The 17,263-nt window shown below is 39.7% G+C and overlaps 1 protein-coding gene across 5 annotated transcripts in view; it reads left to right on the top strand.

The window, feature by feature from the left end:
- Positions 1-7,180, top strand: part of LOC138265798 (phospholipid scramblase 1-like) — a 194,405-nt gene extending 187,225 nt beyond the window's left edge. For all 5 annotated transcript variants that reach the window (XM_069213852.1, XM_069213849.1, XM_069213850.1 and 2 more), the window contains 2 exons: positions 4,218-4,379; positions 6,825-7,180. In XM_069213852.1, coding sequence (XP_069069953.1) covers positions 4,218-4,379; positions 6,825-6,860 — 198 coding nt within the window. In that variant the 3' untranslated portion in view covers positions 6,861-7,180. The remainder of the gene's footprint in view (positions 1-4,217; positions 4,380-6,824) is intronic.
- The last annotated feature ends 10,083 nt before the right edge of the window (positions 7,181-17,263 follow it).

Raw genomic sequence — 17,263 nt, 5'->3', positions numbered from 1 at the left:
AGCCGTATTACGAGTCCATTATATCCTATGGAACTCGTAATACGGCTGGTGGTATATCCGTCACTTTACCGTCACTTTTGGGACGGATTAACACTCCTCCAAAGTTAGAATAACCCCCTTAATCTTTAAAAGGGAGAGTTTTACCTATTAAAAAGTGTTATTTTAACAGGTCGTACTGCAGCAGTCAAACTAAAATAGTAGGCCTGATGCCATGTTTTCCTTGTCACACAAGTGGATGGCACAATAAAGTGCTGCAGACGACAGGTGACATTTTAATATTAGTATGTGCAAGAGTATTTTCTGCACCACATACAATGGCCTTATACAAATGTTAAATAAGACAGTCTGAGATTAGCCCATTTCTGAATGTTTTAGAGGTCACAGCACATACACTGGGCACTGGAAAGTAGTGTCCCAGTGTGCAGATTAAAAATAACAGCAATACAATTCATCAAGCAAAAAGGGACATGTTCTCACACACCTCATACTGGGTGGCCTCTTTTCTCTTCCTCCTTTCCCTGTAACTTCCACTCTTCCTCACCCTCAGGCACACCTCCTCTTCATCAATGATATACTCAGTGCCTGCACTAACAGTTTGCTGAGAGGCAAATGCTCATTTATTCGGCTTCTATTGACAGGTTTCCCTATCCATCATCACCAGACACTATGTAACACAAAGAGAATTATAATGTGTCATCTACACTTTTGTTCTATTGTCTTTGGTTGTTGGTGATTTCACTATGTTAGATGATGGTAAACATTTGCTATTGAACTCGGTATTAAGGCTTTCACAAATTGCCAATCATTGGTGCAGCATGTTTCCAATTACTCCTGTAAAACTGTAACGGCTCAATAAAAATATGTTTAAAAAAGGAATGGCAAATATCCACATGTGTTGAGTGACAGTATTATATTTCTTATCACGCACTGCACCATGGCACAGACTTTCTCAGGCTGTGTCTTTAGAATTGGAGTTCTCTTGCACCCTGATCTTTGGCACCAGTAATGTCTCCAGCTTGGAAGACGCCTCCCGTCTATGTCCTCCTAATGTCTTAAAATCTTACTTTGCAACAATGGGGTTTTACTTTCCTCATTTGGATTCCACTGCAGTTGCTTGTCATTCTGTCTTATGTTTTTTGTGCATATACGTTTTATGTCCAAACATGATGTATTCTCCATCAACACCCTGTAATTGTGAGTAATGTGGTATTTGCTCCCTTTCTCTTTATTTAACCGTATTAATTATTCTACTCAGGAAATGCCCAGACACCACACCGGAGGTCTTTTCATTCTAAACAATACTAAACATGAATAAATATATGGTATATAATTGATAACAAATAAGAGGCAAAATAAATATAGCACGTGAAGGAATAGTGCTCTACTTATTCTAATGAATGAACGCACTTTCAAGTCAGCATTTCAAATTTTAAATGACTTTCAGAACATGAAATTGTTCCTTTCACCCAAAATTTCAGCCCTCATTTTAGCTCTTGTAATATCACCCCTCATGTCCTCCTTTCAGTCAGTGTTTAACTGAAATATGTGTACGTTCAAAACAAGACCATAAGTTGGAAATCTAAATACGAGATATTGTTTGATTATGATTAGGGAAAAGTGCTATTGAAAGGTCCTACCAAATCTCACCTATCTACCCTCAAAGCAACCCAACTAACCTTGAATACAAAAAGATTTGTGTGCATCACACTTCTAGTTTAGCTTCTCCTGGAACACCCTTCTGCATACAAAACTCCACAAATACACCCTCTAAATACCACTAATTCTTATCTCAAAAACTCCAGATCTCTAAAATAAGCATTCTTCAAAAGTAATGACTTTGTTCAAGTTGGATACATCCAGAGGTGAAAAGACCTTCACCTTCAAAAGTTTCTTTTCTGTATTTGTGCCAAAGTATTGGAATGATCTACCAATGCATAGCAGACAGATTATTTTAGCTTTGCTTTCATGACAAGCATCAAACACCTTTTTTTCGTAGATCTTAAATGCACTTATCATTCGGATCTAGGCAATCCTAAACATTTCTCTCCTACAATATTAATATGTCACTGTTACGTGTACAGCTACAATTCTATCCAACTGCAAAGCACTCTGTCATCCTGTGCTGCTTCAAACACTGAACTAAATATATAGGTGCTGAAAGTTCGTTATGAGAATCATTTGACAAACGGAAACTTAGAGAACGGTCGTGTGACAGAGAAGGGATTGCGGTATGTACATAAGCAATGGTTCCCTTTAAAAGAATAGGGCTTTAAATCGGCTAAATATATATTTGAAAAATGCAAAGTACCCTATATCAGATCCTTCAGTGACTATAGGTGACTTTCTATTCTTCATTCCCTGCGGGGCAGTGCAGCTTTTTTGTGGATACCCTTCTGATTAGAACGTTATCACAGATAAGCCGAGCAGAAGTCCGTACCCTCCCGTACCAGAATGAGAGCATGGTAGGCCTACCTTTTAGGGTTGAGTCAGCAAGGGCATGCGCTAGCACATGCGTCTTGCACGCAAGACTCTATTGTGTTCAGTAAAGGGCTTGGAGCCCACCTGTCGCTCGCCATTTGTTGATTTGAGTGGCACTCTTCTTTATACCCTCGTAACTCATCAATACATTTCTTACATCATTTCCGTTTCTCTGTGTGGAGCAGGGATCACGCACTAATTGATGCAACTTAATTACTGCACGTCCGTTGCTCCCGATGTGATCAAGGTACTATTTGTTGTTTTTAACTTTGAGTACCCTGCAAAAAATAGGCTTGAGACCAGTACTTAACTTGCGCTTATTGTTTCCGGTGCTGAGCACCGGCAATTATTTTTGAGGGCCGGCGCTTATTTTTCTGCTTCAAACATTTACTGTGAGCAAAACACACATATGGGAAAGACAGAGGAAGAGAAAAATGAAAAAGCGTCACAATGGGAGAAAGCAGAAAGCTGCAGAGTGAGCTGAAGAGGCAGGAAGTGGATTTAAATGGATTGAAGAGGCCCGAGATGGCTTCGGGATTATGCTGCCTCAGTATTCCATGGTCCCACATTTAATTGCAGTAGCCCTGTATTTAAAAGGAGAGCTTTGGGCACCGGCACCTTTTTATTTACAAATTAAGCACTGCTTGTGACTGGCAAAAACGTGCCCAGCAGGCCCAAAGTTGAAACGTTTTTATTTTTTTACAGCTAACTTTCTGTTATTTTGCTACATTGTTTTTTCTCAGCTTCTTCTCATGTTTTCTTTTGTTTTTGCTCGTGTGTGTTGTTGTCAAAAGATGACAATTAACTTGTTCGAAATATGCGAGACCTATTGCTTTGCAAGTGCTTGTTTGTTTTACTGACAATTGGAAGTGAACTATTATTTTGCCAAACGGTTTCCTCACTGAATTTTAACTTTATATGACGGCCCATCTTAATTTTGAGCAGACCCTGCTCCAAATCACATTAGGATAATTTTATCTATCAACTGCTTTTAAGCTCATTTATATTAATGTTATAGCACACAGAGCTTCAGTTTGCACCCTACGTAAATGCCGTCCTGCTTTCAATTTCTTTTTTGCAGACGCATCACCAGATTCAATACGTCGTCTTAATGATGCCTTCATCATTGTTTGCCTATGGGCTCGATACGTAAATTACCTACGAGTGGTTACTTTCCAAATTGGCGTAGACATTGAAATATTTAGCCCCTTGTCTTTATTTTCTCGAAGAGTCAATTGAAAACTTTATTGATGTTTTTGGCACTTTCGCCTTATCGCAATCAATTCACAACAACGTTTTGTCTTCACGTTATCACCTATTGCAAACATTTATAACTAATACAACTGCTGAATTATTCCATGTTTTTTCTAACTGTTCTTGTTCAACCGCTTTTGTTGTTCATTTTTCAAATGTTTATTTTGCAGATCTACAGCCCTATTGCTCTAAGAGGAATAATTGTTTATATGAATGTTTTAACTTACCAAGGATTCTCTTCTTGGGAAGCTCTATTTTCTTATGCAAAAGTGGATCAAGGATAGGAGCAAAAGGATTAGGGGTGTCAACAGAGAACGATAATTAATTTTAAAAGTATAGAAAAGCAGTACAAATACGACAAAATAGAATATGGTAATGACGCTGGGAGTGGAGGAAAAGAAACATGTTTTAGAAAATCTTAATATGCAGGTTGCAAATGTTAGCTAGACTTAATTGATGTTTTTGTTCGTTCTTTACGACTCTAGGTGACGTCACTCGATGAAACAGCTGTAGTTGGGAAGATATCCAAGCAGTGGACTGGAATGCTGAGAGAGGCCTTCACAGATGCTGACAACTTTGGCGTTCAATTCCCAATTGATCTCGATATTAAAACTAAAGCTACAGTGTTTGGAGCCTGCTTCCTTATAGTAAGTCTGCTTTTTATTATTTTATTTTATTTCAGTGCACGCAGAGATGAATTTGGGGTTTGACTGTATCACTCGTCCACAGTCCAGGTTGTAACATAGTCCCCTGCAGTCCCCGGTGGGGAAAAGGGGGGGGGGCTAGGGTCGAACACCAGGGGTCCCCTCAGAAAAGTTCCCTGGCCTGGCAGCTCCTGACTGATTCCAGAGGGGGGGTGCCTCGATGTAGTTTGCGTGGAGCCTCCCTCAGTTACGTTACATAGTGTCCACAGTAAACACCCCCTCAGATGTGGGGAAGTCCACATGTAAAGACGAAGCTGAGCCTAAAAACACTCAGGGTGTTAAGGAACATTATAAAGCACTATAAATGGATTCCTAGGTGGTACATTTGGAAAGGTCTGTTTTCATGAAATGTGTTAACTGTTATGCTTATCCTCTAAGTTGTCACCATTACATTTTCTTTGAGAAAACACATTCCAGACAATAGTTCATTCCGGATATCTGAGAGTTTCCTTAATGCTCAACACAGCTGTCTTGCTTCTCCACCTTGATACTGTAACGCACTGTTCCTTCCGCGTTCAAAGCAGTGTCTGCTTTTCCCAAAAAATAATTGTTCCTGCTCTTCAGACACGTTCTCCTCTTTAAGTAACAAATACTGCTCCCCCACCCATCTCATAATACGTATTAGTCTTTACAATAAACCGAAGGGCCTCATTACGAGTTTGGAGGTCCGTGGACTGCCATGGCAGCAGTGGCGATCTGACTGCCGCAACTCTGGCAGACAGACGGCTGGATTATGAGTTTGGAGGTCTGACCACTAAAAGACCGCTAACGGTCCACTGGCACTGCCATAGTCAGTATGGCGGGAACCTGGCAATCATGACTGTGCTGGTCAGTGTTAGAGATCCCAGCATTGGGACCTCCTTGGCCATTAGGACCTGCAGAACTGCCAAGCTTTCAGTTGCGATCCCACTGCCATGGAAAGCTTGGTGGTGTAGCAAGTAAAAGGCCAAAAATGGAGAGCCCCATGGGGTTCAGCTCTATGGAGGGGGAAGTGGGTGGTCCAAAAAACATCGGGCTGGCGTCTTTCAAAGAACTGCTGGCATGGTGGTCTGGTGATCCACCCGCCAAACTCATAATGAGACCCTAAATCAGGCAAAGAATAATGTAATGGCTTTAATATGTCCATGTATTTTTTCAAATGGTTTTTAAAAAGGCACAGATAAATGTATTTTTTTAAACCTTTCCATGCATGGTACAATTCTATTAAATTAAATATTTATGGTTTTTGCAGTTTTATATAGTGCGAGCTTGGCCCAAGTACATTACAGCATTTTACATGAGAACCATATTGCCTTACACTTTTTAACAGTACAGGGAAATTAAGTGACTTGCCCAGGGTCAGAGGATGTTGACCCTAGGTTCAGGCTGAAACATAGTTTGCAGTTTCAAAGTAGACAGCTCTGGCTGTGAAGCCATATCTCCTCTCTGTATAAAAAAATGTACCATTTCCTTCACTGAGGAGAGAGAATGACAGACTAGATGGTGAAAAATATGGTAAGTTCTGCTGATGGTGAAATCTTTTCAGGATGTGTGGCTTGTGCTCCTGCACTATACTTTGGTCGCTGGTATGAAGAAGACAAGACGCAGAAGTCCTTTTAGTGAAAATAGGCCTTATTCCTGTCTGCACTCACCAGAGAACCAGCTTGTATTTCCCTGCAACAGCAATAGGTCACTTACTGCTATTTTTCTGATGATGTGAATATTACTGCCTCCTTCTGCATGACCATTCTAGTGTGCATTACATGCAAATGCTCATGTAATTCTATTTCTATTTGGATAGTACCATGGTCTGATCACCTCAGTTCAGTCTTTCCTTTATCAGTGGCATACTCACCTCATCTATGTAAGCAATATAATGTAAAAGACCTGGACTCAAAAATAATCTAGATTACTGGTAATTAATTGTGTCATCACCTATTGTCCAACATGGGCACCGACTTATACCACTGGAGTCTGATTTTAAAAAAAAGGAAACTATTTGCTAATGACTCTGGGAGGCAGAGTAGTGGTGTCAGTTTTGCCATCCATCCGAGGTCGACCAAACTGACATGCACACTTAGAACTCTCCACCCAGCTGGCCCCACCCCACCCTAGACAGCAGAAAAATAAAATGCATTTAATTTTTCGGCTGCCTTATTAGCATTGGGGCGACGCTCCTCCACCATAGTGGAGGGGCCGCCTCCACCTTGAAATCTCAAAAAATATGTACTAGCTGTTTTCGCCTTGTGCGTCACAATATGTTCTTAGTAATTATCAACACTATTGACGAAAACAAATTATTACTATTTTGGGTATCAGATGCTTAGCAACCTATTTGATAACTGTATGAACAATGCTTTTTGTTAAATACTTAAACTAACTATTTGTATCTTGTCCTATTCTCTCTAGGATTTCATGTTTTTTGAGCACTCACAGAACAAGTGAATCAATTCGTCCTTTTTATTTGAAGAAACAACTTATTTTCAGATTATATAAATATATTATTTTTCTAAAGTACTAACCAAATATGAAAAGAAGGTGCATATTTTTTCTTTTTTCTTAATTTGTAAAGTTTTATTTATGATCCTACTTTTGTATCTTGTTGTGGTGCACAAAGTTTTTTAAACAATACTTTCTTATAATCGGCCAGTAACCTGCGTTCAAAAATGATTTTTCTTACACGTTTTGGATTTTTAAAATGTCTGTTGAATTACTGACATTATTTGAAACCTTAATAATAAAATATTGTATTTCTACTTTGCTCATATTATATATCTAGTGACGTTTCTTTGGTTAGGGCCGTGTGTCGGACTCTCTTTCACACAGAGTTTCATGGACACAGCATTAGCCACTAACGACATAGAGAAAACACATACATGCCATGCTAATGAATTTCTAAAGGAGGGTTTCACCGTTATTTTTTTAACCAACCAAATATAGAGGCACTTAAGCTGTACTCTTTTGAAACACACTACATCAAAAGAGCAGCTATTTGCCAAAAAGCTCAGTTGAATTGAAAATATTATTCGTCATGTATTTTCCTTGTGAACTCACAGCATAGTCAATTTGCTGCAAAGAGCATCTAAAAGAATAATTTGATAATAATATTCTATTTTTGGTTTCAAACTCGTATGAAAAAACAGCCAACATATTAAGAAAGAGGACTAAATATGTTTAACGATTGGTGATATGTTTGTTCATCTACAGACATTGTAAGTCTCACTTTCAGAGCTGAAATGAGTGGAGTTAACATTTCAAACACCTGGATCTTCTTTAAAACACTTTTGTTGGAATTTGTCATGAGCAGTGAAAGCTTTGCTTTTGCCAAATTTGTGAAACTGTAACTCTGCATAACAATGAGGTACATAGGATATAAAACTATTTTAGTACAGTTATTAATGCACATATTTTGGCCTCAACCTGGACAGTGGTGGCTTGTGATCTTTCAAAATGGTGGGTTATATTCACTGACCCAAACAGCACTGTACAAGAAACCAAAGTGACTGAGCCCAACCCCTTAGATGGGTTTGTAGTTATAATTATGCACGAATTAAATGTCTCAAATGTATTCTCTACATGCTTATACTGCTCCTGCTCAACACGATAACGGCCACGGGGCCCAACTCGTTCACTTTCGGGAGAAATGGCATTTATCCAAAACAACAATGGAGGTGAGCAAGGCATGGGAGGGAGGTATTCATTTAATCCATGCAAAATCTTTATTGAAACTTGGGTGTCTGGGATGTTATTTTAAGTTTATGAAGATTAAGCACGCCAGTGACAACGACATAAGTATTGAGCAGTGCATTGTGGGAATCATGTTTTTGACTACAGAGTCACATGAATTATAATGTAAATTTTCCAAGTAAATTATGAAGGAAAGTCTTAATTTTATTAAAGACACAGTGGCGAGTATTATGCTTATCTTTCCTTGCTTTAATCGAATAGCAACCACAGTCAAGAAACGTTCCACCAATTCCAAGGACAAGCGTACAAGCAGCCAATAGGAAAAAAACTGAATATATGATGCACCAATCAGAGACAAGCATCCATGCAAGGTATACCCACGTGGACCGCAAGCAGCCCTCTTTTTGTGTGTGAGAATAGTAATGAGAAAGTATCAAACATTGGTCAAATACATGCAATAATACTAACAGCTAACACTAGGGAGAAAAAGTCTTGAATCCAGTCCAAGTGAAAATCTTTAACAGTTATGTCTGGAAAAAGAGGAGAAGGATCCTTGGGAGAAAAAGTTGCCGTGAGGAAATTTCCACCGGAGAAACGTTGCAATGAAGATTGTTAGGTGGAAGACGATGTTGCATTTTTTTAGACTAAGGGAGGGAAGAGAGAAATAAACACAGTTAGTGAAATCCTGAGGTGGGATAATACTCACCTTTGTGCCTTTAATAAAATTAAGACTTTCCTTCATAATTTACTTTGAAAATCTACATTTTATGAAAAGACCGCAGCAGGCTCATATTATGCTTGTTTAAAGCATATCAATAACAACAGACAATGCAACATTAATAGGTTTGCATTAGAAGGTGCGAAATCCAGAATCATTAGACCAATTTGTCGATCTCAGAATGTCCTCTAACCGGGAACTGGCCTAAAAGGCTTTGGAAGCCATGGCCCCCCAGGAAGAATGTGTTCCAAATTTGGAGGTATCGATACTCGCTATCGACATAATCTATTTAACCCATCGTGCTAGAGTGGAAGACGAAACAGGTTTGTGGGGTTTTCTGAAGGATACAAGGGTTGGGTAACAGAGGACATTCTGAGATGGAGAGTTCTACGTTCATAAGATTTTAGGCAATTTCCAACACACAGTTTAGGTTGACTGGGGAAAAAAGGATAAAAAACAGTATAAACAGTAGTTTTAGTTTGTCTTGTAACATTGAAAAGAATACCATTAGGAGTGAAATGATGGGCCAAAAAATCTAAAGCCTTGACATCTGAATGTGGTTTTATTAGAAATCAAACATAATAACATTGTTAATTTAGCCGAAAGCATTTTGATAGATAACAAATTGTTATCAGGCTATGACAAAAACAACTGTAAAATGGGATTAACATCCCATAATTCACTATATTTAGGAATAAGGGCGTTAGAAAATTTTACTGCCTTTTACAGATGGCGCATAAGGTTGTGTTCACCGACAGGCTTTCCGTTAATGAAAGGGTGATTTATAAAATGGCCGAACAAATAGAGGTTGATTGTTCCATAAGATTTGCCTGAACTGGCTTGAGATGCCAAAAAGTTGGCAATTAGAGAGAGATCAACTGAAAAGGGATTGCAAGATTTTCCCAAACACCAGCAAGACCAAATGGACCAGGCTGATTTATGTGCCTTTGTTGTGCCTGGAGCCCATGACTTGCTGGTATAGTTTGAAGCTTCAGCTGAAATTCCTGGATGAGAGGAAGAAGACCTGTTATCTTCCATGGTGAAAGATGAAGTGTGTTGTTGAGGACAAGGTCATGAGGAAGACCCTGAGGGTTGAGGAGAAGATTGGGAAAGGAGGGGAGAAGAATTTGGAAGTCCATTGCTAGCTCTAGGAGAGTAGGATACCAAACCTGTGATTGCCAGAAGGAAACCACCAAGACCAAAATGGCTTTTTGTCATCGCACTTGGGTGAATACCCTGTTGATCATTAGAAAGGGAGGGAAAGCATAATTTGTTGACCTGGACCAGTCCTGCAGAAAGGCATCTGTTGCTGAGGATAGAGGATCTAGCCATCAACTGAAAAATTGAGGAAGTTGAGAATTCAGGTGAGACGCAGAGATCTATGTGTGGAGGGCCCCATATCTGGGAAAAGACATGGAAGACAGATGAATGAAGTTTCCAATCGCTGGCGTCGTGCAAGTGGCGGGAGTTCCAATCCGCTACTGCATTGAGTTCTCCTGGTAAGTATTCCGCCTGAACAGATATTTTGTTTCGGAGGCAGAACTCCCAGAAGCTTTACGCTAGTTCTGCTAATGGTTTGAATTTGGTACCACCAAGATGATTGATATACCTGACAACCGAGAGATTTTCCAGCCTTATAAGGATATAACACTGAACCTTCTTCTTTGCAAAGCTTTTGATTGCAAAGGAGCCTGCAAGCATCTCTAAACATTTAGTGTGCAATAAAGACTCCTGTGGAGACCATGTACCTCCAGTCGATATTTTTCCACATATTGCGCCCCAACCTTTTAGGCTTGCATCGGATTCTAATACAAGATCAACTCCTTCCTGGAAAGGTTCTGGGCGATCAGGCAAGTGGAGTTGCTGGGGAAGGGTTGCACGACAAATGGGGGTCATTGACTTCCCATGTTAATTCCCATAGGAATCCTCTGCCGCAACACACCAAAATTGGTAAAAATAAAGTTAGAACTTTAGTCAGACAAAATGCTTTTTGTGATTTTGTATAAATCTTTTTAGCCTTTTACAAGAAATTTGAATTTAAAGAGGTGCTCGGAGATTAAAAAATTAGTATATCTGGATTGTTCGTGTTCAGATATGTTTTGATTGACCAATTTAAATGGAGGTTACAGACACTACGTTTTACCACATATAAAGATTACATGTTTGGGTCCTTTTATTGTGTGCACAAAATGTGAGTGTGTGTGTTAATGTATATACATTTATATATGCGCACACACACACACACACACATATACTGTATATATATATATATATATATATATATATATATATATATAAAATACATTATATGTTTGAGAGCTTTTATTGCACAAAATGCAGCGTTATAGATTCTAATATGACATATGGAAAGGATTCCACAGTTCCTTCCTTGTGAAAAAAGAATTACATTGTCAGGATGATAGACCCCAAACTACCATGCAGAGCTTTTTCATTGTCATGTCTAATAGGATTATGCAGCATGGAGGAAAACAAATTGGCAAAAAAGTAAAACGTGACACATCTGTAAATATTATTTTTAGCCATGTTAGAAAGAAACATCATTGTGGTGGAATTTGCAGCCTTTGCAAATTATGTGGCAAATGCAGTCTATTCATAATTATGCAGTAGACGCTGCACCCACTTAATCACATAAATCCACTGGTCATTAGCATTTTTCTTGTTTTATTAACAATTTAGTCAAAAAAGCCCCAAAAATCTGAACATTCTTATTCCAATCAGTGCCCATTGTTACAACAACTTTGAGTAAAGCTTTTTATTCCAAGCTATAAATTAAGTAAATAAATCCAGGATTTGTAAAGCGCAGCACATCACCCGCGAGGTTCTCATGTGGGTGAATTGTAGGCAGCGGGGAGATTAAGGGCCGTCTATATACTTTTTTTACACTGCATTTGCGTCACTTTTTGACACAAAAGTGGCACAAAAATACAAAATACAATTATATTTTGCTAGTTTGCGTCAAAAAGTGACGCAAATGCGGCACAAAAAAAGTATAAATATGGGCCTAAGTGATTTGCCCAGATTCACAAGATGTTGAGCCTCGAAATATGTAATATATAAAATAAATAGTGGGCAATTTGTAATACAATGCTATATTTCCTCAGCTTTCTGATGACATGGACAAATCATTTAGGCACTGATTTAAACTTTTTTGCGACGCATTTGGGTCAAAAAATGATGCAAATGCGGCGCAAAAAAAGTATAAATCAGGGCCTTAGTCTTAAACCTTGTGGTTTAGGCAATATGAAGGAGCCACATTACACGGCTATCTGTACTTTGGACTGAAACGATTTGACTCACTTTTTTGGATTTGCCATATGAGGTATTAAATACATTTCCCTGCGATGGTAACATGGGTTGGCAGCTCTATTCATTTCCTTGATGGGAGTTTAAAAAAAATATGCTGTAACCCCATCCACCGTCTAGCATCTGATCAGACCGAGGTTTTCCCTCCCACTTACAGGCGATCTTAACAGGCCGTTTGTCACTCAGATTTCCTTTAGCCTCCAAGCCGGGGAGATGCCAGCGGAGCAGAAAATGAACCCCTCCAAAACGCAACTGTGTGAAATCCGTTAGTAATTTAGGGCCAGATGTATCATCACGGCCCATTGCGATTCGGTCATAACGATTTTTAAGAAATCGCTATTACCGACTCGCAAATGGGCATGCATCACATTTGCAAATCGGTAATAGCGATTTCTTGAAAATCACAAATGCTATTACCGAATCGTAAGTTGCGATACCGGCCCCATTCGCAGCTATGGGCCTGTTGGCCCATAGCTGCGAATTTTTTGCATTTCCAAAATTGCGATTTCTGAAACAGAAATCGCAATTTTGGAAATGCAAAAGGCCAGGGTGCTGGGGGCCAAAGGCGATTTTTTCCAGCATAGCCTTGCGACCTGGAAATTACGAATCGCAAATTGGAACTTGCAATTTCCAGGTCGCAACGCAAGAAATCGCAATTTTAGCGATTTCTTATTTGTGGTCTGCGAATGCATTTTTATGCACCGCAGACCACTGTTTTGCACTCGCAAACGGACGAATTTAGGGCCAGCTGTAGCAAAGGGTTTTTCCCATTCTGTGTCAATGGGAAAATGTGTTCGTACATATGGCCCTTACTGATTAGCACCGTTTGCGAGTGCAAAACTTTTTAATACATCTGGGGCCAGATGTAGCAACTTTAAAATTTGCGAGTTGCAAAGTGCGAGTCCATGCGACTCGCAATTTGCAACTCGCAAATTCGTATGCAGTACGGTGTCTCAGACACCGACTGCAACTCGCTATGGGGTCGCAATGACCCACCTCATCAATATTCATGAGGTGGGTCGCAAATTGCGGCCCCATAGCGAGTATAGGCACTCGCAAACATGGAGGCCTGCTGTCGTCAGCAGACCTCCATGTTCGTGACTGCTTTCAATAAAGCAGTTTTTTTTTTTTAAGTGTAGCCCATTTTCCTTAAAGGAAAACGAGCTGCACTTAAAAAAAAAAACGAAACCTTTAGTTTCGGTATTTTTTCAGGGCAGGGAGTGGTCCCTTGGACCACTCCCTGCCCTGAAAAAATAATTTTGGGTCCATTCACAAAGTGGAAGGGGTCCCATGGGGACCCCTTCCAATTTGCGAGTGGGTTACCATCCACTTGAAGTGGATGGTAACTGCGATACCATTTGCGACCGCGTACGCGGTCGCAAATGGTATTGCATCCCACTCAGACTCGCAAATAGGAAGGGAACACCCATTCCTATTTGCGATTCTGAAATGCATATTGCGAGTCGGTACCGACTCGCAATATGCATTTCTGAATAGCAAAGAGGCTTTTGCGCCTCGCAAATGGCGATTTTCGCCGTTTGCGAGGCGCAAACCCTTTGCTACATCTGGCCCCTGGCCCGAAATGCCGACCAGAGTCGCAGTTTTTTTCGTGGGTTGCACTGACCCTTTTTCAAAGGAGAGCACAGACAAGAAAAGGGCTTTGTTTCGGCCAGACTGTGCGGAAAATATGTTAGAGGGTTCTTGCAAATATTACACAATTGAGGTAAATTATATTTAACAGAAAGTGACATTACAAACACAGGCAACATGATAACCTACACATTTCTATTTCCTCGCTATTTTGTTTACTAATAATTACTGGCACTAAAAAGTCTGCCAGTGAGAGGCCTTAAAGCATACCTGAGGTCTAAGCAGCCACGCTCCCTCTGTGCAAACCCAGCTTGTTAATAATAAATGCCCTTCACGTTGAAGGAAAATATGGCTCGATCTGGGTTGAAGATGACCTCTCTACCTGTCAGGGCTGAATACGCTGCATTTATTTTGTTTCACAGGCTACGTACGGGGAGAACGCGAACCTGTGATTCATGATGTTGTAAGAAAAGAGTCTTTTAAAAAAATCTAACCCATAATCGTTCATAGCTAATCCTAAACTATATCACTAGATATTATATGAATATATGAAAACACTATTATAATGCATACAAATTACAAAACACATTATAATGCAATTATTTGTACAAAAGAAATAACAGAAAGCAGCATTTGCAATAAGATCATGAGGACCTTTAGCCATAAAGAAATTGTGAGCATGTGCACAATATTATGGGCGTGCAGGCAAACAAGGTGTAAACACATGGCAAATAGATCCATCAGAACACATTCATGCTGGCTCAGTAGGCAAAAAGTCGTCATGGTGTGCAGCATGAATCAATGCCCACTGGGAAGTGCCAAGCGATTAGAGCTTCCTGGTGAGGCATTGCCTTTAGGGATGGTACGTTTGTGTAATGACATATCAGTAAGATGGGTAAACATACTGAAGGCTTATGAGAGGCCATACTGTGATTTAGTCACAACAATAACAAGGCACAATAAATATCTCTGGACCTTTTCTGAGAATTTATTTGTCACGAGTACATATATGCACTATATTGAAACCACATAATCCCTTGCATAGGATGCATATGTATTCCCAAGTAGGTTATGAATATAACAGCATGGGGTTGTTCAGCATATTTCCTGCGATATTCCTATATTCATATTGTTGAACAGATCCCTTTTAGATTGAACCAGCCAGGCTCAGTAGAATAATGCTTGGTCCTGCCTGCTTGTACTTCATTCTAGAAATGTGTGGATGCTCACTTGCCTTGGTCGAGGTTGGAATGGGTCTCAGCCATATGGCTTATGGTGTATTTGGCAATGGCCACCGGCGTGGTGATATATTCTCGTTTTAAAAGACAGTCGTGGTGTCAGAGGCTGATAACTTATATTAAGGCACGATTCAATTCAAAACCGGATTAGAAAACAAATACAAATGTAATCTCAAAGCAGACAGTGCACCTCAAATACGCTTGGACATTGTAAATTGAGTCTGAAGATTGTCTTATGGGTTGCACGATTTGTAATCAAAACATTCAGGAGGCTAGTATTTCAATAAGATACCTCAGCATTATGTATAATAATTATTTTGCGAAAGATGTATCAAAAATATTTCCTACCAAAGTCTAGAACATTTACAGGAAAATTACCTTCCTCCTAGTAAGATGGTACACCAGGTAGCGCGATAAAAGAGGTAAGTGGTGGCAGAGCGAGCATTATACAATTACACAGTGTCATTCTGTCTATCTGCTGATTTAAATGATGTCCCAGTGTCCCACTCATGAATCCATTGTTGCTCAGCCATCAAAATAACTCTTACACGGTCACCCATGCATACAGTGGATTTCATGACCTCCACCTCAAACCACTATTACATGCCATGTTCCCGTTCCACCAACAATAATGTCATGTCGTCTCTTTGAGCAATGTTCTTTCATCCATACTCTCACTTTTTGGTTAGTCATTCACACAATTAAAAGATGTCCAGGCTTTTAGTTTTAGTTAAATATATTGATTTCCCCAAAACATCGGCGTCAAATGTACTTGATATCACTAGAATTATTTTGGCCAGATATATCAGATCTCCACGCCAAAATATGTAAGTTCCATCCTCAAATATCAATTTGATTTGTTCATAAAGAATAGGTATTCACTAATGCCCCACTTGTACAGACACCATTTCACATTTCTCTGTATCGCCCTGCATGCTCCTATTCATCTTCACATACTAAGGTAATGCCATGCTTGAATCTAAGTGTGTCAGCACAGCCACAAGTGCCAGGTTACAGGTCCGCCTTCTGTGAATCAGGCTTTGTACCTACTTCTGGACCCCGGGCTACTTTCATATTAAATAAAGGGCGGAAACACATCGATGATACTCAGTGTGTGGGTGCACATTTCTTGCCTGGGCAATGTCAGACGGCCATTGCCTCCTTTGCGAATGCATCTGTAGCACATTAATCACATAAGTGCAGGGCAAAAAAAACTTGGAGGGAGCGTACCTAGTGGATATTTCCACACTTCCCGCTGAAGGGGTCTTGTCGTAGGACACAGGGGGAGGGGTCAAGGTGGCCACCACATGGCAGTCCCTTGCCTACTCTCCAAAAGATTAAAACTGCACGCTCTACATTGCAGGCACATTTTCTTTTTATTTTCACGTGGGTGCCAAATTCATGCACCTAATTTGGAAATACAGTGACAAATTCTATATGTGTCACCATCATCTGGGCGATACTCACTATCATTCCAGGGACGTGCAGTATTCTTCCATGGATGGCCTGCACTATACCAGGATTAGCCATATCACTCCAGGGATGCCCACTATTTGTACAAAAGATTGCCACAATTCCAAGGTGGACCATATGCCAAGGAGATGAAGGAGGGTTTGTTCACGAAATCTGAAAATGACAGTCATTTTAGATCGGTGGATAGTAAGATAAGAAATTGGAAATCTTGAGGGAGCTTCCTCTGTGCCCCAAATAAAGGAGAGGTAAAAGCAAATAACCAGCAAACATTATGGAATTATGTGTATTACATGCATTTTAATTAAACAATTTAAAAAATCAATTACAAACAGTGGCATTTTTAACTCTTAGTTAGTTATACAAAATCGGGTTTAATAATGGTGACAGGAAGGTAAAATCTGCAGGTGAAATCTCAGGGCGTTTTTCACCCAAAACAAGTACAAATGTCTTTATTCAAGAAACGCAATTTAAAACAAGGTAAAGCTGTCTACCACAGCCAGGAGTCACTTCGAGATAATCCAGTAAGGCTCAAACTAACAAACTCAGTTGACAGGTACAATGTGATTATTCAAGAAGTTTCTTATGATCTGTACTCCACAGGATCTCGTCACCACCGAGGGCTGTTTCTGTATCAACTATTCCTAGAAAACAACCAAACTGGCAAACATCAGGGATGGAATTACTTTCAGTATGATTTTATAACTACTGTTGCACTAACTTCCCCCGAATTCTTCACGAAAGTTGTATTTTCAGTCAAGAAATTACTTCATGGCAGAAGATAATCAAGGGTTGCTTTTTTCAGAAAAGGAAACAGGCTT

This window comes from Pleurodeles waltl, chromosome 11 (genome assembly GCF_031143425.1).
Source record: "Pleurodeles waltl isolate 20211129_DDA chromosome 11, aPleWal1.hap1.20221129, whole genome shotgun sequence".
Classification (NCBI taxonomy): Eukaryota; Metazoa; Chordata; class Amphibia; order Caudata; family Salamandridae; genus Pleurodeles; species Pleurodeles waltl.
This window is presented reverse-complemented; position numbering and strand designations above follow the sequence as displayed.